The 25,886-nt window shown below is 33.8% G+C and overlaps 1 protein-coding gene across 1 annotated transcript; it reads left to right on the top strand.

Moving 5' to 3' along the window:
• Window positions 1–7,886: 7,886 nt before the first annotated feature.
• LOC132556837 (sex peptide receptor-like) lies at window positions 7,887–9,008 on the top strand. The gene has a single exon (XM_060221274.1). The coding sequence runs from the start codon at window positions 7,887–7,889 to the stop codon at window positions 9,006–9,008; it is 1,122 nt and encodes a 373-aa protein (XP_060077257.1).
• Window positions 9,009–25,886: the final 16,878 nt, after the last annotated feature.

The raw sequence follows: 25,886 nt of genomic DNA on the forward strand, positions 1-25,886 counted from the left end.
CGGAATGATCAAATTTCATATAAGTAAATCTGTTAAAATTCCTAGGGAAATCCAATGAACAGTGCGTGGTTGTCATATCTCATTCATCAAATGATTTGTCGTTGATGTTTGAAATTCTTTCATTAAAGACCAAGTACACCCGCCGGACATGATTCTTAAATTGCCACTATCGACAAGAAACTTGAGTATATGATATACACGTATTAGTACTAATGTGTCTTGAGTGGCGGTTGAGTAGTAATAACTGTACAACATTCCATAGCTGCGATCAACCCGATGGCAAGATGAGAAGCAACATTTATTTCCGCACGGATTTGTGTTGGTTTTATGTTTATAATACATCCATCAAAATGACTCGGTTCGTGAAAGCGGACGGTGCTTTATTTATTCAGTGTTTACAATACCTCTAATCCTCACATGGCCTTGTACGATGATCACACTTGACAAGGAGGTGTGATCGCGTAATAGAATATTAATCCAGGGTCTTTTATACATGACCCCAATTATATATTGAAGTAGATCTGACATACGAAAACAAACCCATGTGTTTATGGCGAGGTGAAATCAGGCCCAGACTGACTTTATGTCAATAAATGAATGTCTACACATATCTGTCGGTAAACCAAATTGAAATTATATGTAATAGTACAGGTGGAAGGGTTAGGTGAGACAAGGAAAAGCTGCCAAATATCAAGAGCTTGTAGATTAGTGTAGACAAAACGAACAGAGCTGTCAAGGGGTTACCTGCATAGGTAGTATGGACGCTAGTTCAGAAAGTGGGGCTGATGTGGACACAAAACGATAACCAGCTATTATGAGATGACAGGGCTGATGGAGACAACGTTTCTTACTGATTAGGGTGTAGATAAGCTTAGATGTCGTGGACCAGGAATGATGGCTGGAATCCTAATGGTGCTGTCAACAGTAGTCTTCAGATCCCTATGTCGCAAATGCCTCACTGAAGTAACGATTAGGTTCATTATAAAGCAGAGATATTGAACCCCACACATTAATAATTATAGATTAATTATTAATCCCAGTGAATTGTTCAATAAAAAACATGATATTAGAGATGGATGTTTTTTAAAATTATGTGCTCTACAAAAACAATTTAAAATTGATTTCTATTAACGTTGTATGACCATTGAGTCCGTACCATCATATTTTGTGAGACGTCATGGCGTGTATTACTCCTCTGCAAAGAGACACAAATGATGGTAATTTGCAACGAGACTTAAATGATGGTTATTTGCCGACAGACACGATTGACGGTAATTTGCCGAGAGACATAAATGATGGTAATTTGCCGAGAGACATAAACGCCGGTAATTTGCCTTGAGACATGAATGGCGGTAATTTGCCGATAGACATTAATGAAGGTAATTTGCCGAGAGACATAAATGATGGTAATTTGCCGAGAGACATAAACGCCGGTAATTTGCCGTGAGACATGAATGGCGGTAATTTGTCGAGAGACATAAATGACGGTAATTTGCCGAGAGACATAAATGATGGTAACTTTACTTCACTACATCTTTATGATGAAGTTTACTTCACTACATCTTTATCCTGAAGTTTACTTCACTACAGCTTTATGACGCAGTTTGATGATGAAGTTTACTTCACTACAGCTTTATGATGAAGTTTACTTCACTACAGCTTTATGATGAAGTTTACTTCACTACAGCTGTATGATGAAGTTTACTTCACTACATCTTTATGATGAAGTTTACTTCACTACAGCTTTATGATGAAGTTTACTTTACAACAGCTGTCTGATGCAGTTTGATGATGAAGTTGACTTCACTACAGCTTTATGATGAAGTTTACTTCACTACAGCTTTATGACGCAGTTTGATGATGAAGTTGACTTCACTACAGCTTTATGATGAAGTTTACTTCACTACATCTTTATGATGAAGTTTACTTCACTACATCTTTATGATGAAGTTTACTTCACTACAGCTTTATGATGTAGTTTACTTCACAACAGCTTTATGATGAAATTTACTTTACAACAGCTGTATGATGAAGTTTACTTCACTATATTTGTCTTGAGAGGAGCTATTGACGTGTATGTCTTTTGTATAATGGTTTACAATTCATTTCATATTTATCTTTTACTAATAGAGGCACAACACATCGTCATAACATATACTAGGTATGTATCATCATGCTACATGTCTGTTGTGTTTGCATCGATTGCAACGAAAAGTCGCTAAAGCATACATCGACAACATATCTTTTTGAAATTTGAAATTTTGCTCCGCTGCTCAAAATGCGTCAGAGTTCACTACAGAAAATGTAATATTTGATCAAACATATGACTACTAACTGTTAACAGTTTAAGGTTGATTAAATAATGGAATTATATTGTATGTCAAGAAAGTATAAGGTACAAGTTTTGTACATTACATACGAGTTTAGAACAAATTACTATACACTGATGAAAGAAGATAGTCATTGCTTTCAATCTGACTAAAAGGATTTTACGAAAGGTAGACATATGAAGATCACCTTTCTATATAAATTTAGAGTTAGATACAGTAGGGCCAAATAATGAATCTAACTGCATCATACAGCTGTTTCGTCCTTCCAGGACTCGTTAGAAATGTTTCCTAAAAGATTGAACCCTAGCATGTGACTTAAAAAAATCAAAACTGGTCGAAAGAAATGTCAAAAACCAGATGTGATGACATACGAAAGACAAAATTAAATTTCAATGATTTTTCGATACTGAATCATTTCAAGAGAAAGTCAAGTAGTAAATGTTTCATTTAGAGCTGTCAACAAACCGTTTTGATCTGAATAGGATAAATGCTGGAATGATTTGTTACCGTCGATATAAAAGAACGTATCAATAATGTAAACGTCAGAACATTGTTAACGTGATTGATATCATGAAACGCCATTATATCGCCGTATCATCATATAAGCCATACACGGCTGTGTGATTATTATAGAATGACTTCAATAAGTACGAAATGTTATTGATATATTGTATCTCTATTACTGCACAAAATAGTTGTAATTCAGACGGAGAGAAGCATTGACAGTACCGTATGTAATATTTAGTTGTTTTGCCATTGGACGATCATTGTCACACAATCAACACAGTATAATGTTTAAAGACAAACAATTAATCTATTTTTTTAAAATTATTTTGCCCCAGTGCCATCTCACGGACATCACATATGTTAGGTAAGGGAATTTCCTACATGGGAGTAGACCACGGCAATCTGTTAGGAATTCATGGCATCATGATTCCCTCGTGAAACAGATGTAACTATGATATAAAACACATTCTAATATGATGAAATATTAAAAGCAATGGAATTGATTCTGTTTATTTATCTATTTAATATTTATTTATTTATTTGCTTTCTCTGTTTATTTATTATATCACGCCAACACGTATCGTATGTATCAATGCCCGTAAAACAATGTTTAAAGAGAACAACAAACGTAAAATGAAACTAAATAAAACAGGATAGTCACGAGGTCAGATTGTGATCTTATAAATATTTAGATGGTCCAATGGAATAACTCGCCATCGAAATAAAAAGAATACAATAAAAGATTGTATTCAGTACAATTATAACGTTGTTCCATATTCAATTTGTCAATGTTTCTCATAATATCCCTGTCAGATGGAGTCACCGAAACATGGAAATAAAACCTATTTACAGCGAACGTAATTGAAGCTGATTTCCCATTTATCGTTATAAAATACCTTATGACAGAATCGATATTTTTACAATGTAACGAATAATAACGATTGAATGGGCTTGAAGAGAGAGACGTCGAAGTCTAGAGGTCAATTGACTATCAGATGTCCTTTAGAAAGCTATTACTGTCACCACAATGTATAAACAATTCCAAATATTGTTACCTATTGTGTACGGAAACCTTATTAATAATGAATCGTGTTAAGCCTGGTTATAATTGCCATGCTAACCTATTTATTGACAACATATCCAGAGTACTTACGCTGGCGGAGAATTTCTATTTCTTTGCTCGAGAGTGTTTTTTTGTTTATCAACATATATTGAGGGACAGTGTTTAATATCATTCACACTCCATCACATAGGATACAATCAGATGTTGAAAATATCGCCTAGAAAGTAAGTACTATGTATTCTAATGTTTATATTTCTTTTATAGTTTATCTTTTTATATTAATTTATTTTTATATTTTAATATGTCATCAAATAGAAGTAATGAAAGATGTTTAATTTTGTACCATCTATTATATAGACCACGAACTACCGATCTCTGACCCTAGATCTCAGTCCAACCCGCTCAGTATTATCTATACTCGCAACATATCACCAATTAATAGAAGTATCATGTAGCTTCTAATCGCAGAAACAACATACGTGTTATATACAATAGACAAAGTACGGACAGTTCAGTTTTTTTTTAAGCTTGGAATCAGTATTTCTATTAATTGGATTTTAATCAATACGAACGATGATTGGTTCCCTTCACTACGGCGCACATTAATATAAAGGGCATACAATTATTACTGTTTTCTAAAGGCTTTAGAGAAACATCACGTGATGCATATACATGTGTGCCCCTAATGTTGAAAATATAAGACAGTTAAATTATATTTGTTTCATTTACACTACAATGAAGTGAAAAGTACAAAATCCTGTTTAAAATTCAAACAATTTCCTTCATTTTACAGGTTGAAATATACAGAAATACAATATACAGCCATTTCCGTTTTATACTGGGAACGACGGAACTCATTGTCTCGTAGTTCCGTGTACATGGCCACGCTGTCTTAAAGGTAAGTGTAAAGATTTTTTTTAAATCACATTTCTGATCTAAGATATTGTTCGTTTATCCGGTTCGTTTTGTCCTAGAAAAACGAATAGAATAGAAGTTCTTGTAGCATAACCATTACAAGTTTTGAGCGTGACGTTTCGATAACTACATGGTCACCTTCCAAAGAAACAGCTAAATGTATATGACGCTGTATAATTTATCAAAATACGAACTTCAAAATCCTTTAATATACCCCACTCAAAGTTTTCCAACAGTTCGTTTTTTTCATACTCTTACACCCTGATATTTATTTGAACCGATAGCTTCCTCAACCTTTAATTACAAACAATAGCAAAGAGTCAAAAGACGAAACATCTAGTATCAACAACAAATCTGTGTTTTAGTCCTGTGTTTTAGTCTGGAAACTAAAACACGGATGAGGTGGACAGAGGAGAATGTTACAGAGCACACCTACAATGTGCATACAACTGTTTTTTTCTAATTAATGTCTTGTTCATTGATTCACTTGACATCTGACTCCACTTCCCCATCACAGAGACTGTTGATACTTAGCTATATATCCAATGCCTTGCAGATATATTGCAAGCATCATTTAATTATTGGGCTGGTGTACCTTTGCACATACTAAATATATAAGAACAATATTCTATTTCCAATACCAAGGTTTTCATAGCCATGAAGCAGAAGACACTTACTGTTCCCGAACACTTTGTCTTATTCTCCTTGTACTTTTCAGGAGTCTCCGTGTAAATCTTTTGGACATATTTTGTCCTAGTTTTATGTAATTTGCGTTTGAATTATGACTATGTTGCCATCTTGATATTATCTTGATGTTTTTTGTTCTCTCTCTCTCAACTAGATTTTGATATTTTTGGAAAACTTCAGATTTTCCTCACTTGCCTCCTAGGTTTCAAAACTTCGTTAAAGTGCAATTCAATTCAATAAGTAGCTCTGCTGTATCAGTATCTAAATTTGTATGAAAAGTGCTGGTGTGTTTTTTTGTTTTTGTTTTTGTTTTTGTTTGTTTTTTTTTTTTTTTTTTTTTTCAAATCTTCTATATAAAATTTCTCTCCGGTTTGTAGTAGAACATAGAGGATATAGTACTTTTAAGTAAGAAACTTGTCATATCGTCATATCATCCTCATGCCTGCACTAAAACGTTTTATTGAAAGGTGCAAATCATCTGTTTTTTGTTGTAAATTGTTCGACAAGTTACTTATACATTGATGAACGATAAAGGGTTTGATTATGGAATTTACCGAAGGTTATCACTTGGGAAGTGTCAAAGCATGAATCATAGGGAAATTTAAGGCAATTATATAGCATCTAAATATAGATAAATAATGAAGCCCCAATGTCTCGTTTGTATTGTATTTTAGAACATTTGAATCAAAATTCACCTTTATCGTTAGCACAGCTAGCTCTCGATCTAAACCATTACTCCAACATATACTGCTTATTCGTTCATCGTTACTTTGCATAAAATATTTTACCTCCTTTATTTTATTATCACTTTGCCAGTAAATCTATATAGGAAGTTATCGAATTGCGGAAGTGCTTTTGAATATCATGTGCCGAAGTTTAAAGGACTCAAGTCTTTCCACTTTAATTAATGGTAAAGTGTAAACGAAATATTCCAAATTGAATTCAGAAGAAACCCTGGATCAAATATCCGTCACTTCACTGTTTCGTTACTGCTTTACATCAACGTTTACAGAAACTTTCCCTTTTCGTTGATATTACAGAGATTCGAGAACAATACCAACGAGTAGTTTGATACTTGCCATCCTACTAGATTATTAACAGCGTTGCTCCATTGACATGTCGAAAGTCGCCTCCAATTCGAAGGAGTCTCTTATCGTGATAACTATTATTGATTAAATAACTAAATAAAAATTTATATATGATGAATTATCGACAAATTAGTATTATTTGCTTACTTATATTTTTTTTCAAAACTCACTTACACTATATTAATTTGATAGGTACTTCCCCTTACCTGTTTTAACTTAATCAACCTAATTTAATGGATTGAATTCATGCACTAGATTTGAAAAAGACGTACACAGGCATAGCCTATAGTCCGATCCTATTAACATATGGAAAGGTAATAAAGTTGTTGTAATTGAACTACTTCGAGGATTTCTTGTAAACCTACAATTACGTACAATTTGTTACTTAATGAGCTACCATTATCATTAAACAAGGTCTTGTACTAGCACTAGTGTATATGGATGTCTTGTGCACGAACAATGCAGTTCTGAATAAGGACACGAGTTAACCTGTGATTTATACAGACTTTTATGTTTCAGATTGATGATGTCATCGTGATCATTGTGGCAAGTTTGCTGTGGATAGCAAGACAGGGTTCTGTGCGATCATTGTTCAACATAGACAGTCACCATCGGTCATATCACGCAAACGTCGATGCGGTTCATCTTTGTACAGTCAATTTATTTTTTGTTTATGTGAATTGATCAGTGAAATCGGCCAAGACAAAAAAGCAACACAATATTTATCTAGGAAACATAAGTTAGTACAACTTTATTTATGGGATGATAAATAATATTTGCTATATTTGTGTTTGGTGTCTGATCACTTTTTTTTTTTTACAAGTACATGTTTTTGACGTCAGAAATCTAAGTACAAGAGTCAAAACGCTTGTAAAAGATTTAATTGTGAATATTGCGAATTTCTTAGTCAATGCACAAAATGGTTGTTTTAATTACAAAAGAACTTTCAAAGCACTTGAATTGATTTAAAAGCTGTTTTCTAAAGCGGTAGATACAATTATTGTTTAGAGTGAAGGTCAAACGATATCAATATTCGTTTAGACCTTATATGTAAACATTTAGTAATTGTCTGAACTTAAAACATACACGATAATATTACATACTACCAAGATATTCTAATATATTGATAAATTGTTATTATAATCACTTTTGCAATATTGCGATAATTCTGACTTTGAATATCTAAAATATGTTTTAATAATTTTAAAGAATCTAATAGAAAAAGACAATCTGTATATCTCTGTTTAACAACTTGTTAACAAGGGGAAATTCACGGTAGTTGACTCTTTAATGAAAATGAACACAACAAATACCACTACTGTTAATATGACCATGTTAGGGGCTGATATGATTCCGATAAACACCCTTTTTCCAGTTCTGTTTCAAATGAGTAACCTACAAGTTATCGTGTTTTACAAATACATAATACCGATTCTAGTCAGCATTGTTGTTGTTTGCAATACTTGCAGTGCAGGAATTTTCTTGAAGAACAAATTAAGAAATTCTACGCACATGTTGCTGCTGAGTATATGCGTGTGCGACATGCTGTCGAGCTTGATGATGGGTATTATCAGTGTGTATGTGTTTTACTATGAGGATTATTATGATTATCTCCCTTACAGAATATGTGAGGTGTACACATTCATGTACAACTTTTTACCGGTGTTTTTTCATTATACATCTAACTATATTATCGTTGGACTTGCTGGTCATCGATATATTTGTGTTGTTTATCCATTTGTGGCAAAGCGCATCTGCTCTAAGAAAAATACCATGATATTCATCCTATTTTCCTTTCTATGTTCAGGTATATATTTAGCTTTTCAAATTTATTCTCATTCTTACTATATCATCGAAACACGATCCTTCTACAATGCCAATGTGACAGTATCGGCCTGCAGTATAGTGATATCCAACTTCACGTTGTGGTATATACACCCTATTTTATTTACTTTTATTCCGTTCGTCATTCTTATTTGTCTCGAACCAGCTATTCTAAGAACATTACAGAGGTCAAGGTCGTTGAAGACCGCATCGTCATCGTCTACCCGCAACTCGTCTCGGTCCCTGTCTGTGATCACACTTTGGGTGGTTTTAGCATTTATGGTGTGTGAATTTCCCTTGGTTGTATATATGTGTGCTACATTTTCTTGTCTGGAGTTTAGAATGTGTTCACTCTTGTTTACTCCTTCCTGGTATGTCTACACACATTACACATTGTTTATAACATCATGTAGCCCCATTTTTAATTTCATCATCTACATAACTTTTAACAGATATTTCAGAAAAACGTTTCTTGATATTTTCATTGGTTGTAAATCTGGAAGTACAAAACGCTTGACGCTGGAAAGTTTTCTACGTGAGACTCATGTAGAATTACTACGTTCGCGATCGAGTAGAAGTACATCTACGACGTAATCAGTTTTCATAACTTGATTTTGCACATCTTATATTAGAGGTACTTAGTACCATTCATTTATCAGCTAAATTTTAAGTTTAGAACACAATGTTATGATGATTTCAGTGTTAAAGCACGGACGCAGCGATGCAAACTAAAGAGCATTGTACATCCCGGTGAAACAGTTGTTACTATAATGCACAATGCATACACTCGTTTTTTAACGTGAATGCCACTGAAGACAGATCAATGAGAGCTATTAACTTTGTTTACGAGTGTGGGGTTAATTTGTTTTGTCTCACTGGGGGCTTGCGTCGACTCAACGACGACCATCTTTGTCCGGCGAATAAATAACATTGTCCTGGTCAGTTAGATTGAAAAGATAACAATGATGTTATTTTTTATTTTTATTTGTTCTTAGGGATGTTTTGACGATTTCGTGCAACTGAAACAGTAGTGTGTTTGAGCGATAGCTACACAAAGTCTTACCAGGTCTTTTCCGAGTTCGCCTTCATATAAGTCTGTGAAACGCAGCATAATCACACCTTTTGTAAAAGGTCCCTTGTAATAACACAAACTGGTAAATGTGTCACGGTGATAAGCACACTAGACTCTCGTTTTGAAAATTTTTGTTGAAAAACGAAATTATCTGAAAATTGTACACAATACACACAAATGAATAGCACTATTTAATACAAATCTTGATAGTATAGGCAAAGAATGAATTTAACTGCATCATACAATTGTTCCGTCATTCTGGGACTAGTGTAAAATCTAGATGGGGGTGTACATTAACCCCATAATTCAGGAGATTTTGTGCTTTTTATATAGCAGATAATTTTAGTTGAACGTCAAGTACACGTGTATATCTGACGATCAAGGGAATAAAATAAGGTGTTTGTGTTTACATATTCACGAAAAATATATCCTATTGTCTACCTCAGTATCCCTCCAGAACTCATTATGTTTAAACATAGATCAGAATAAGTCATAAGGCATAGGGGTATTAAGAATTTTGTTGTCACAGACCTGACTACGTTAGAAAAAGATACATGTGAATAATGATGTGGGAAATAATATATATAACAGATTGCAGATGTTTACACTGTGCAAAACATATCTCTATACATAGTAACAGTAGACACTATACGTATATCCTTATTCAGAATTACAGCGAGAATCAAACACAGAGGTTTGGTCTTTGGATTTTTACTGTAGGAACCAAACACAGAGGCACAGTTTCTGGATTTTAACTGTAGGAACCAAACACAGAGGCACAGTTTCTGCATTTTTACTGTAGGAACCAAACACAGACGTTCGGTTTCTGCATTTTTACTGTAGGAACCAAACACAGACGTTCGGTTTCTGGATTTGTACTGTAGGAACCAAACACAGACGTTCGGTGGCTGGATTTTTACTGTAGGAACCAAACACAGAGGTTCGGTTTCTGGATTTTTACTGTAGGAACCAAACACAGACGTTCGGTTTCTGGATTTGTACTGTAGGAACCAAACACAGACGTTCGGTGGCTGGATTTTTACTGTAGGAACCAAACACAGACGTTCGGTGGCTGGATTTTTACTGTAGGAACCAAACACAGAGGCACGGTTTCTGGATTTGTACTGTAGGAACCAAACACAGACGTTCGGTGGCTGGATTTTTACTGTAGGAACCAAACACAGACGTTCGGTGGCTGGATTTTTACTGTAGGAACCAAACACAGAGGCACGGTTTCTGGATTTTTACTGTAGGAACCAAACGCAGACGTTCGGTTTCTGGATTTGTACTGTAGGAACCAAACACAGACGTTCGGTTTCTGGATTTTTACTGTAGGAACCAAACACAGACGTTCGGTTTCTGGATTTTTACTGTAGGAACCAAACACAGAGGTTCGGTTTCTGCATTTTTACTGTAGGAACCAAACACAGACGTTCGGTTTCTGCATTTTTACTGTAGGAACCAAACACAGACGTTCGGTTTCTGGATTTTTACTGTAGGAACCAAACACAGACGGTCGGTTTCTGCATTTTTACTGTAGGAACCAAACACAGACGTTCGGTGGCTGGATTTTTACTGTAGGAACCAAACACAGAGGCACGGTTTCTGGATTATTACTGTAGGAACCAAACACAGACGTTCGGTTTCTGGATTTTTACTGTAGGAACCAAACACAGAGGCACAGTTTCTGGATTATTACTGTAGGAACCAAACACAGACGTTCGGTGGCTGGATTTTTACTGTAGGAACCAAACACAGAGGCACGGTTTCTGGATTATTACTGTAGGAACCAAACACAGACGTTCGGTTTCTGCATTTTTACTGTAGGAACCAAACACAGACGTTCGGTTTCTGGATTTTTACTGTAGGAACCAAACACAGACGTTCGGTTTCTGCATTTTTACTGTAGGAACCAAACACAGACGGTTTCTGGTTTTTACTGTATGAACCAAACACAGACGTTCGGTTTCTGGATTTTTACTGTAGGAACCAAACACAGACGTTCGGTTTCTGGATTTTTACTGTAGGAACCAAACACAGACGTTCGGTTTCTGTTTTTTCACTGTAAGAACCAAACACAGACGTTCGGTTTCTGGATTTTTACTGTAGGAACCAAACACAGACGTTCGGTTTCTGCATTTTTACTGTATGTGTGGTATGAACCAAACACAGAGGCACAGTTTCTGCATTTTTACTGTAGGAACCAAACACAGACGTTCGGTGGCTGGATTTTTACTGTAGGAACCAAACACAGAGGCACGGTTTCTGGATTATTACTGTAGGAACCAAACACAGACGTTCGGTTTCTGGATTTTTACTGTAGGAACCAAACACAGACGTTCGGTTTCTGCATTTTTACTGTAGGAACCAAACACAGACGTTCGGTTTCTGGATTTTTACTGTAGGAACCAAACACAGACGTTCGGTGGCTGGATTTTTACTGTAGGAACCAAACACAGACGTTCGGTTTCTGGATTTTTACTGTAGGAACCAAACACAGACGTTCGGTGGCTGGATTTTTACTGTAGGAACCAAACACAGAGGCACGGTTTCTGGATTATTACTGTAGGAACCAAACACAGACGTTCGGTTTCTGGATTTGTACTGTAGGAACCAAACACAGACGTTCGGTTTCTGGAATGAAAATCACACGACAAAACACAGAACAACGGGTTCTGGATTTTTACTGTAGGAACCAAACACAGACGTTCGGTTTCTGGATTTTTACTGTAGGAACCAAACACAGACGTTCGGTTTCTGGATTTTTACTGTAGGAACCAAACACAGACGTTCGGTTTCTGGATTTTTACTGTAGGAACCAAACACAGACGTTCGGTTTCTGTTTTTTCACTGTAAGAACTAAAAAGAGGCCCGGTTTCTGGAATGTGTGGTATGAACCAAACACAGAGGCACAGTTTCTGCATTTTTACTGTAGGAACCAAACACAGACGTTCGGTTTCTGGAAGGAACCAAACACAGAGGCACGGTTTCTGGATTATTACTGTAGGAACCAAACACAGACGTTCGGTTTCTGTTTTTTCACTGTAAGAACTAAAAAGAGGCCCGGTTTCTGGAATGTGTGGTATGAACCAAACACAGAGGCACAGTTTCTGCATTTTTACTGTAGGAACCAAACACAGACGTTCGGTTTCTGGATTTTTACTGTAGGAACCAAACACAGACGTTCGGTTTCTGGATTTTTACTGTAGGAACCAAACACAGACGTTCGGTGGCTGGATTATTACTGTAGGAACCAAACACAGAGGTTCGGTTTCTGGATTTTTACTGTAGGAACCAAACACAGACGTTCGGTTTCTGCATTTTTACTGTAGGAACCAAACACAGACGTTCGGTGGCTGGATTTTTACTGTAGGAACCAAACACAGAGGCACGGTTTCTGGATTATTACTGTAGGAACCAAACACAGACGTTCGGTTTCGGTACTGTAGGAACCAAACACAGACGTTCGGTTTCTGCATTTTTACTGTAGGAACCAAACACAGACGTTCGGTTTCTGGATTTGTACTGTAGGAACCAAACACAGACGTTCGGTTTCTGGATTTTTACTGTAGGAACCAAACACAGACGTTCGGTTTCTGGATTTTTACTGTAGGAACCAAACACAGAGGTTCGGTTTCTGCATTTTTACTGTAGGAACCAAACACAGAGGTTCGGTTTCTGGATTTTTACTGTAGGAACCAAACACAGACGTTCGGTTTCTGGATTTTTACTGTAGGAACCAAACACAGACGTTCGGTTTCTGCATTTTTACTGTAGGAACCAAACACAGACGTTCGGTTTCTGGATTTTTACTGTAGGAACCAAACACAGACGTTCGGTTTCTGGATTTTTACTGTAGGAACCAAACACAGACGTTCGGTTTCTGGATTTTTACTGTAGGAACCAAACACAGACGTTCGGTTTCTGGATTTTTGCTGTAGGAACCAAACACAGACGTTCGGTGGCTGGATTTTTACTGTAGGAACCAAACACAGACGTTCGGTTTCTGTTTTTTCACTGTAAGAACCAAACACAGACGTTCGGTGGCTGGATTTTTACTGTAGGAACCAAGCACAGAGGCACAGTTTCTGGATTTTTACTGTAGGAACCAAACACAGAGGTTCGGTTTCTGGATTTTTACTGTAGGAACCAAACACAGACGTTCGGTTTCTGCATTTTTACTGTAGGAACCAAACACAGACGTTCGGTGGCTGGATTTTTACTGTAGGAACCAAGCACAGAGGCACGGTTTCTGGATTATTACTGTAGGAACCAAACACAGACGTTCGGTTTCTGGATTTGTACTGTAGGAACCAAACACAGACGTTCGGTTTCTGCATTTTTACTGTAGGAACCAAACACAGACGTTCGGTTTCTGGATTTTTACTGTAGGAACCAAACACAGACGTTCGGTTTCTGGATTTTTACTGTAGGAACCAAACACAGACGTTCGGTTTCTGGATTTTTACTGTAGGAACCAAACACAGACGTTCGGTTTCTGGATTTTTGCTGTAGGAACCAAACACAGAGGCACGGTTTCTGGATTATTACTGTAGGAACCAAACACAGACGTTCGGTTTCTGGATTTTTACTGTAGGAACCAAACACAGACGTTCGGTTTCTGCATTTTTACTGTAGGAACCAAACACAGACGTTCGGTTTCTGGATTTTTACTGTAGGAACCAAACACAGACGTTCGGTTTCTGGATTTTTACTGTAGGAACCAAACACAGACGTTCGGTTTCTGTTTTTTCACTGTAAGAACCAAACACAGACGTTCGGTTTCTGGATTTTTACTGTAGGAACCAAACACAGACGTTCGGTTTCTGTTTTTTCACTGTAAGAACTAAAAAGAGGCCCGGTTTCTGGAATGTGTGGTATGAACCAAACACAGAGGCACGGTTTCTGGATTATTACTGTACGAATCAAACTCAGAGGTTTGGTTTCTGTTTTTTCACTGTAGGAACTAAAAATGAGGCTTGCTTTCTGGAATGTACAGTATGTACTAAACACAGAGGCTCGATTTCTAGATATTTAGTCTTCAGAGTACAGATACTGGATCTTTATTGTGGTTGTCAATTGATGTCGTACATCAGTTAATTTAGGCTAAGAACGACAATTCATTATATCTATAGGTAACAATGTGGTTGTTATGGAAATTTGCAGTTTACAATGACTTTGTACTTTATCATCATTGTTATGTCGCTCACTGAGAGCGATGTTCATTTGTAAAGCATTGCATTAATTATGTAACGGTGACGTGAACTACCGAGTTCGGTACAATGACTTTTTTCATGTATATCAACGAGTTAAGTAATTTTAATGTGTAGAAATTAGTTGGTATATTAAGTTAACGAGCGAATAGTGTTATACAAGAATGATTTATACCAATAATTTTTTTATTTTCATTTTGATGTACACAATGCAATGCGGTCAGACGACTTCTAAATTATAACTTGGTTTCGTATACCATGCTGCATTGACCAGTTTGGTACTTAAAACTTGTCCTACTCACTGTATATAACAACGAGTTTAGTGTGCTTTTTTGACGAATATACTTTTGAGTTTAGTATAAATTTTGATGTATATCACTGAGTTGAATGTATCTCAATGAATGTGGTATTTAATTCTCATGTTTACTTACGCATGTGGTATGCATAATGATGCAAAGTAACAACTTGGTATACAATTTTCCTTAACATCAATGAGTTTAATATGTTTGATATATGTATATAATAGAAATTGGTATGTACATTAGATGTATATGACTAGGTTTCATTTATATTTAATTCTATAACGTAACAAGAACTCATATTTGTTATCTTGTTATGAAAGTTGGCATTTCCACGAAAGGTGAATGGGGGTACAATTTTTTGTGAACTATACTGAAGCTTGTTTCGTGAAAATGACTACCAAATCAAGAGATATTCGAAGGACGACATCATAAAATAGATCGAACGTTTGGTTTACACTTGGTCTCTTTTTTTTTTTTTTTTTTTGATGTTAAGAGAAAAAATATCTTTTTAACCGAAGGCAAATGAAAAGTTGATATTATGTGTCATCATACAAGAGGGCTCACTCTCCTTTTACTTCTTCAGGAGTCTTTTATTCTTCGAATTTGCATTTGATTTTCAATTCTGTTAACATATTGTTTTTTTCTTTGTTTTCTTTATACCAAATATTTATATACATTCTTACATAATGTTTATGCTCCACAGTTTTGTTTGCAATGTATATACAATTTTTTTAAATCCATCTTTGTTGTCAATAAAAAATTGTATAAAGACTTTATAACTTTGTCACCAAAGTTGACGACTAAAAACATTGCACTCATGATGTATCATTATTTCAAATGACTGTAAATAAAACGTCAATTAATTTTTTATTGTTTCTGCTTGTCGCTGCAAAGAGTCCTGTTGTCTGTCTTCTACCAGCGTCAATCAAGGTGCAGTACGTATCCTTGTATGTTGATAATTCTGAGGGTTACTTCCCTTCAATCGTAGTAAGTATCACTGGTAATAGCACGAAAGAAAATGTTCATTTGATCTCAGGCTCTGTTAATTCTTTTATCTACAGTACTATTTCATCAGATTATTTGCATATTTAATTCGAAGAACACAGGTTATTTTCGCCTGGTGTTTACATACATCAACATCTCACTTAAAGCTTTTTCTGTTTATTATATCAAACACAATTTTGAAATAATATTGTAAAATAATCGTTTATGGAAGCCTGTTAAATACTAGCCTCAATATATCGCTTGTACTAGTGTTGATGAATGAAGCCAATGGTGTTATTGTTGTGTACCTTGTTCTTATTTTTGGAACGTCACATTACATGGTTTGATTTATAAGATGAGTATCGATGAAGCAGAAGACGTTTACTATTCCGGAGTACCAATCTTATCATTCTTGTACGTGGAGTCACCGTGTAAATCTTTCTTTTGTTCATATTTTGATCTAGTTTTATTGCATTCGAGTTTGGATTACGATTAAATTCACATGTTGGTATCTTCTTGTTTTTCTTGATTAAACATATCCACAGTGTGAAATGAAAGGCTTGGTTTTATTTCTATCACTGCCTTAACAGTTTTATTTTCTTCCACTTGATGACAAATTCTCCATCAAGCGATGACCAATGCCGCGGGGAGGGATATCTTCCAAATCGATTTCTCATTAGTCCCCGTCGCACCGTCATGCGACTTTGGAATGAATCATAAGCACGCTCTCTTACAATGAATGAATTCTGTAAGTCGGTATAGATTAAACAATTTGTGGGTTCTCCCATAGTCCTTATTCCCATGGTCGTTGGTTATATCCAATCTGGATATGTCTCCGGAAAATATCATCCGATCATCCCCAATGGGACATTTAATGCTAGCGGAAAATTAGAATAAATTCTTCCAATAATTAGCCAATGAAATTGACACCTGATGTCAATTGCTATTAAATCACATATGATTGGCACTCCACTTTTTGTAGTATAGTCTATTTCAAAGTACAGCCGTCCGTTACAAGGGTTTAAGCACTTGGTCTGTATAGGCTATATTTAAGAGTGATTTCATCGAGGTTGTTTTTATCAAATTATCGAATATGATATTAAATCCTTTGTTTTATATTGTGTCGTTATTAAATTGTTTTGACTTTGTCAAAGTGGGTTTTAAAAGTTAATAGATTTAAATCCTTTGTTTTATATTGTGTCGTTATTAAATTGTTTTGACTTTGTCAAAGTGGGTTTTAAAAGTTAATAGATTTAAATCCTTTGTTTTATATTGTGTCGTTATTAAATTGTTTTGACTTTGTCAAAGTGGGTTTTAAAAGTTAATAGATTTAAATCCTTTGTTTTATATTGTGTCGTTATTAAATTGTTTTGACTTTGTCAAAGTGGGTTTTAAAAGTTAATAGATTTAAATCCTTTGTTTTATATTGTGTCGTTATTAAATTGTTTTGACTTTGTCAAAGTGGGTTTTAAAAGTTAATAGATTTAAATCCTTTGTTTTATATTGTGTCGTTATTAAATTGTTTTGACTTTGTCAAAGTGGGTTTTAAAAGTTAATAGATTTAAATCCTTTGTTTTATATTGTGTCGTTATTAAATTGTTTTGACTTTGTCAAAGTGGGTTTTAAAAGTTAATAGATTTAAATCCTTTGTTTTATATTGTGTCGTTATTAAATTGTTTTGACTTTGTCAAAGTGGGTTTTAAAAGTTAATAGATTTTGTATTTGAATCATATTCACAGGTAAGTAATTTCAATTGTAAATAATTCGTTGAGTAAATGGATGAGTTCAGTCTTCTTCTTGATTTATCCAGGTGGAATGATAAAAACTGATAAAAAAAGTCATTGTGATACTGTTGGATCGTAGCCTACCTTCAAGATCGTGAAATTGTAATCATGTCTCCCCTATTACGCCTGCAAAATAACAACGGGAATTCAAGACAACGCAATCTCTCTTTGTAAGAAACATATTTCACTCCCGGCAGTAATCAATAATTGTGAACGGGTTTACTGCTGATGTTTACGTTCTTTGTGCAAAAACTGTTTTATTCTCAGACCAAAAGTCTGAATGTGTGATATCTGGATAATTGTGGATTGTTTAGTTACGAGAAGACGTCGATGTTGTATTATATATGACACTTTAAGTTTTATTTGTAACCGGCTTCCCAAATAGTTACAATGGACCATCATTAAAATAAGACACTTTTGATTACTCAAGGTGCCATGTCGATGGCAAAAACTTTCACATTGTCTCTTTTAGATAAAAATAAAGGTAGTTATCTATGATTACAAAACCAGAAAGTAACTTCTTATATTTACATGTATTTTTTTTCTTTATTAAAATACGTCGTTTATAATAATTTCAAAGTTTACAGACATTCAGTTTGATCGCCTAAAGATTTCTATCATGGAATTTTGACAAAGATTGACATAAGGACTATATCTTAAACGGATTTGTATTTCGCAGAGGTATTTTAAAACGCGCGGAAATCAAACTAAGCGTATGATACGATGGAGTCCTTCCTTCATAATGTCACTACACGAGAGATTATCCTTATCCATGTATAATGTTAATGGGAATTACAAAGGTTATAGAGTCAATTACAATGAAAACTATAAATATTACAATATGTTTAAAACGCACTACATATACAAGGGTCGGTGATTAATATCGACCTAGTTCTACTTAGTTTCCATCCTTGTGTCGGTTTTGTAATATTGCTTATTGTGTTTAGTGAGGGGTCATTAAACAAGTTAGAACTTACGAAACTAATTCAAACGAAACAAACGAAAAAGATTATATTCTTATATAACTCTTACATCATAAATTTAAAGAAACATCTACATGACTGTATACAAGGTTTAAACGTTGAACACTTTACAACTTTGTGAATCCGCCACACATATATATTAAAATATGTCTAAACTCTTTATATTATGTAAATGAAACGGTATAAGAATTTAGTTGACGAAACTAAGGACTGACAAATTAGACATCCATTGACTGTTTTTGTTGTTTGGTTCCTTTATAGCTGCGGAATTAACCCTTTTTTACATTACACGTGCAAAGCAATCGACATTTTATGAAACGGACTATATTTCCAATGACTCATGGGATAGTTTGTCCAAAAAGACATGATAGTTTGAAACGGATGTCTGATCCCAAGGGATTCCTACCGATAATCACAGAATGCGACACAGTGATGGCTAAAATCCATGTCCAGTTAAGACAAACGAGAAAGAAGCATTTCATCTTACAAATCTGATAAACCCTATTTCGGCCACAGCCTCGTGCCCTGTAATAGCAGTTTCGATTAAGGATTTCTATGAGTCAGTATTGATAAGGCTCGCCAAATGTAATCATTCATACGTCTCGTTTACCCTAACTAATGATATCATTATCATTTTATACTGTTTATTGTTTTTCTAACTGACATTTTATTACAATATATGGTTTTCGTATTCGGAGATGGGAATGGGGACCAGCTTGGTATATGACATTTAAAACAACTCATTCATCTAAACTTAATTTATCATTTAAAAATGACATCAGTGCTTTGAATTAAGTAATTATAAGTAATTAAAAGATAAAATGTTATTCTATTACATACCAAGTGAATCTCATTCACTCTGGTGTACAGCTAGTCAGTAATGAACAATTCGATACTCGTTATGGTATAACATCCATTTATGAAGTCTGATGAGTGTCCATTTTTTCTTCATTATGACATAACGTAGATATTGTTCTATCAAAATGACAGACATCTGCAGCAATTCAAATGATCACAATTAAGTCAAAAATTTTTTGACTGAAACCAATTTGTATCCTGAACAAATCAGTGAACTGAAAGAATAAGTTATTTTCACCCCATGTTTGGGTGATACGAGGTCATTAGTCTACGTCGTGGAATTAATTTTGTCCGCCATTGAAAATATGTATACATAATGGAAACATTTTTTTCACATTCAGCGTCTTATATGAGTAGATCCTACATAACGTAGTCTAATAATGGAATATTGAATTCCACCTCCTATTGAGGGGGATGGAGAACCAAGAATAAGAGAAAATTCCAATACTCGTGATTTAAGACGCCCTATGTATACTTTGTATTCGTCAACTAGTGGCTTAGAACTTCATCCCATCTCTGTGATTTCGTGTCAACATGTATATATCTGGGTACAACAAAGCTATTTAGCGCGGCTTTTCATCAAATGATACAAATAAGCATTCATTATTTGGGTTACATGATGTCACTCCATGACATGATTGCCACGTTCCTCATGAGGCAGAACATCTGATGTTGATTCCGCATTGATACATTGAAATACACAGCTAGAATATATAATCCCGGAAATTAGTGTCTGGTATAATGTTTTGATGTAATACGGAAAGCATGTTTATTGTTTAAATGGTTTTATTAATAATACTTTTTAATTATATATTTGTTACGGTTTGATACGATAACTTGAATTAGTTTATACTCTGTATTATTACAGTCACCTGAAGGTACAATAACTTGATTTGTTATACTCTGTATTATTACAGTCACCTGAAGGTACAATAAGTTTATTTGTCTTATTTGTTATACTCTGTATTGTTACAGACACCTGATGGTACAATAAGTTTATTTGTTATACTCTGTATTATTACAGACACCTGATGGTACAATAAGTTTATTTGTCATACTCTGTATTGTTACAGACACCTGATGGTACAATAAGTTTAATTATTTTTTATACTCTGTATTGTTACAGACACCTGATGGTACAATAAGTTTATTTGTTATACTCTGTATTATTACAGACACCTGATGGTACAATAAGTTTATTTGTCATACTCTGTATTGTTACAGACACCTGATGGTACAATAAGTTGAATTATTATACTCTGTATTATTTTGGTACAATAAGTTGATTTGTTATACTCTGTATTATTACAGACACCTGATGGTACAATAACTCTGTATTGTTTGATGGTACAATAATTTTATTTGTTATACTCTGTATTATTACAGACACCTGATGGTGTATACAATTAAGACACCTGATGGTACAATAAGTTGATTTGTATACTCTGTATTATTACAGACACCTGATGGTACAATAAGTTGATTTTTTTATACTCTGTATTATTACAGACACCTGATGGTACAATAAAGTTGTATTATTGTATACTCTGTATTATTACAGTCACCTGATGGTACAATAAGTTGAATTATTTATTATACTCTGTATTGTTACAGACACCTGATAAGGTACAATAAGTTGAATTGATTTTTTATACTCTGTATTATTACAGTCACCTGATGGTACAATAAGTTGATTTATTGTATACTCTGTATTATTACAGACACCTGAAGGTACAATAAGTTGATTTATTGTATACTCTGTATTATTACAGTCACCTGAAGGTACAATAAGTTGATTTGTTATACTCTGTATTATTACAGTCACCTGATGGTACAATAAGTTGATTTGTCATACTCTGTATTGTTACAGACACCTGATGGTACAATAAGTTGATTTGTCATACTCTGTGTTGTTACAGACACCTGATGGTACAATAAGTTGATTTGTCATACTCTGTATTGTTACAGACACCTGATGGTACAATAAGTTTATTTGTCATACTCTGTATTATTACAGACACCTGAAGGTACAATAAGTTGATTTATTGTATACTCTGTATTATTACAGTCACCTGATGGTACAATAAGTTGATTTGTTATACTCTGTATTATTACAGACACCTGGTACAATAAGTTGGTTATACTCTGTAATTACAGTTGGATAAGTTTATTTGTTATACTCTGTATTATTACAGACACCTGATGGTACAATAAGGTTATACTCTGTATTATTAAGTTGGTACAATAAGTTATTTGTCATACTCTGTATTATTACAGACACCTGAAGGTACAATAACTTGATTTTTTATACTCTGTATTATTACAGTCACCTGAAGGTACAATAAGTTGATTTGTTATACTCTGTATTATTACAGTCACCTGATGGTACAATAAGTTGATTTGTTATACTCTGTATTGTTACAGACACCTGATGGTACAATAAGTTTATTTGTTATACTCTGTATTATTACAGACACCTGATGGTACAATAAGTTTATTTGTCATACTCTGTATTATTACAGACACCTGAAGGTACAATAACTTGATTTTTTATACTCTGTATTATTACAGTCACCTGAAGGTACAATAAGTTGATTTGTTATACTCTGTATTATTACAGTCACTCTGTATTATTACAGTCACCTGATGGTACAATAAGTTGATTTGTTATACTCTGTATTATTACAGACACCTGATGGTACAATAAGTTGATTTGTTATACTCTGTATTATTACAGACACCTGATGGTACAATAAGTTGATTTGTTATACTCTGTATTATTACAGTCACCTGATGGTACAATAAGTTGATTTATTGTATACTCTGTATTATTACAGTCACCTGATGGTACAATAAGTTGATTTATTGTATACTCTGTATTATTACAGTCACCTGATGGTACAATAAATTGATTTGTTATACTCTGTATTATTACAGTCACCTGATGGTACAATAAGTTTATTTGTTATACTCTGTATTATTACAGTCACCTGATGGTACAATAAGTTTATTTGTTATACTCTGTATTATTACAGACACCTGATGGTACAATAAATTGAATTATTTTTTATACTCTGTATTATTACAGACACCTGATGGTACAATAAGTTGATTTGTTATACTCTGTATTATTACAGTCACCTGATGGTACAATAAGTTTATTTGTTATACTCTGTATTATTACAGACACCTGATGGTACAATAAGTTTATTTGTCATACTCTGTATTGTTACAGACACCTGATGGTACAATAAGTTGAATTATTTTTTATACTCTGTATTATTACAGACACCTGAAGGTACAATAAGTTGATTTGTTAAACTCTGTATTATTACAGTCACCTGAAGGTACAATAAGTTGAATTATTTTTTATACTCTGTATTATTACAGTCACCTGAAGGTACAATAAGTTGATTTATTGTATACTCTGTATTATTACAGTCACCTGATGGTACAATAAGTTGATTTGTTATACTCTGTATTGTTACAGACACCTGATGGTACAATAAGTTTAATTTTTTTTTATACTCTGTATTATTACAGTCACCTGAAGGTACAATAAGTTGAATTATTTGTTATACTCTGTATTATTACAGTCACCTGATGGTACAATAAGTTGAATTATTTTTTATACTCTGTATTATTACAGACACCTGAAGGTACAATAAGTTGATTATTTGTTATACTCTGTATTATTACAGACACCTGATGGTACAATAAGTTGATATTTGTTATACTCTGTATTATTACAGACACCTGATGGTACAATAAGTTTTAATTTGTTATACTCTGTATTATTACAGACACCTGATGGTACAATAAGTTGATTTGTTATACTCTGTATTATTACAGACACCTGATGGTACAATAAGTTGATATACTCTGTATTATTACAGACACCTGATGGTACAATAAGTTTATTTGTTATACTCTGTATTATTACAGACACCTGATGGTACAATAAGTTTATTTGTCATACTCTGTATTATTACAGACACCTGAAGGTACAATAAGTTGATTTGTTATACTCTGTATTATTACAGTCACCTGAAGGTACAATAAGTTGATTTATTGTATACTCTGTATTATTACAGTCACCTGAAGGTACAATAAGTTGATTTATTGTATACTCTGTATTATTACAGTCACCTGATGGTACAATAAGTTGATTTGTTATACTCTGTATTATTACAGACACCTGATGGTACAATAAGTTGATTTATTGTATACTCTGTATTATTACAGTCACCTGAAGGTACAATAAGTTGATTTGTTATACTCTGTATTATTACAGTCACCTGAAGGTACAATAAGTTGATTTATTGTATACTCTGTATTATTACAGTCACCTGATGGTACAATAAGTTGATTTGTTATACTCTGTATTATTACAGTCACCTGATGGTACAATAAGTTGAATTATTTGTTATACTCTGTATTATTACAGACACCTGATGGTACAATAAGTTGAATTATTTTTTATACTCTGTATTATTACAGTCACCTGAAGGTACAATAAGTTGATTTATTGTATACTCTGTATTATTACAGACACCTGATGGTACAATAAGTTTAATTTTTTTTTATACTCTGTATTATTACAGTCACCTGAAGGTACAATAAGTTGATTTATTGTATACTCTGTATTATTACAGTCACCTGATGGTACAATAAGTTGATTTGTACAATAAGTTGATTTATTGTATACTCTGTATTATTACAGACACCTGATGGTACAATAAGTTTATTTGTCATACTCTGTATTATTACAGACACCTGTACAATAAGGTACTGTATTATTACAGTCACCTTGGTACAATAAGTTGATTTTTGTATACTCTGTATTATTACAGACACCTGATGGTACAATAAGTTGATTTTGTTATACTCTGTATTATTACAGACACCTGATGGTACAATGTTATTACAATAAGTTGATTTTTATCGGTATATTATTACAGACACCTGATGGTACAATAAGTTTATTTGTTATACTCTGTATTATTACAGACACCTGATGGTACAATAAGTTGATTTGTTATACTTGTATTATTACAGTCACCTGATCTATTACAGTTGATGGTACAATAAGTTGATTTTATACTCTGTATTATTACAGTCACCTGATGGTACAATAAGTTGATTTTTGTTATACTCTGTATTATTACAGACACCTGATGGTACAATAAGTTGATTTGTTATACTCTGTATTATTACAGACACCTGATGGTACAATAAGTTGTACAATAAGTTTATTTGTCATACTCTGTATTATTACAGACACCTGAAGGTACAATAACTTGATTTTTTATACTCTGTATTATTACAGTCACCTGAAGGTACAATAAGTTGATTTGTTATACTCTGTATTATTACAGTCACCTGAAGGTACAATAAGTTGATTTATTGTATACTCTGTATTATTACAGACACCTGATGGTACAATAAGTTGATTTATTGTATACTCTGTATTATTACAGACACCTGATGGTACAATAAGTTGAATTATTTTTTATACTCTGTATTATTACAGACACCTGAAGGTACAATAAGTTGATTTATTGTATACTCTGTATTATTACAGACACCTGATGGTACAATAAGTTTATTTGTCATACTCTGTATTGTTACAGACACCTGATGGTACAATAAGTTGATTTATTGTATACTCTGTATTATTACAGTCACCTGATGGTACAATAAGTTGATTTGTTATACTCTGTATTATTACAGTCACCTGAAGGTACAATAAGTTGATTTATTGTATACTCTGTATTATTACAGTCACCTGATGGTACAATAAGTTGATTTGTTATACTCTGTATTGTTACAGACACCTGATGGTACAATAAGTTTATTTGTTATACTCTGTATTATTACAGACACCTGATGGTACAATAAATTGATTTGTTATACTCTGTATTATTACAGTCACCTGATGGTACAATAAGTTGAATTATTTGTTATACTCTGTATTATTACAGTCACCTGATGGTACAATAAGTTGATTTATTGTATACTCTGTATTATTACAGTCACCTGAAGGTACAATAAGTTTATTTGTCATACTCTGTATTGTTACAGACACCTGATGGTACAATAAGTTGATTTATTTGTGATACTCTGTATTATTACAGACACCTGATGGTACAATAAGTTGATTTTTTTATACTCTGTATTATTACAGTACAGACACCTGATGGTACAATAAGTTGATTTTTTATACTCTGTATTATTACAGTCACCTGATGGTACAATAAGTTGATTTTTGTATAC

Source organism: Ylistrum balloti, unplaced genomic scaffold (genome assembly GCF_031769215.1).
Source record: "Ylistrum balloti isolate Yb309-2 unplaced genomic scaffold, AGI_CSIRO_Ybal_v1 Utg370594, whole genome shotgun sequence".
Taxonomy (NCBI): Eukaryota; Metazoa; Mollusca; class Bivalvia; order Pectinida; family Pectinidae; genus Ylistrum; species Ylistrum balloti.

Coding starts and splice junctions, on each gene's coding strand:
- LOC132556837 (XM_060221274.1), top strand. CDS start 7,887: ATGAACACAACAAATACCACTACTGTTAATATGACCATGTTAGGGGCT.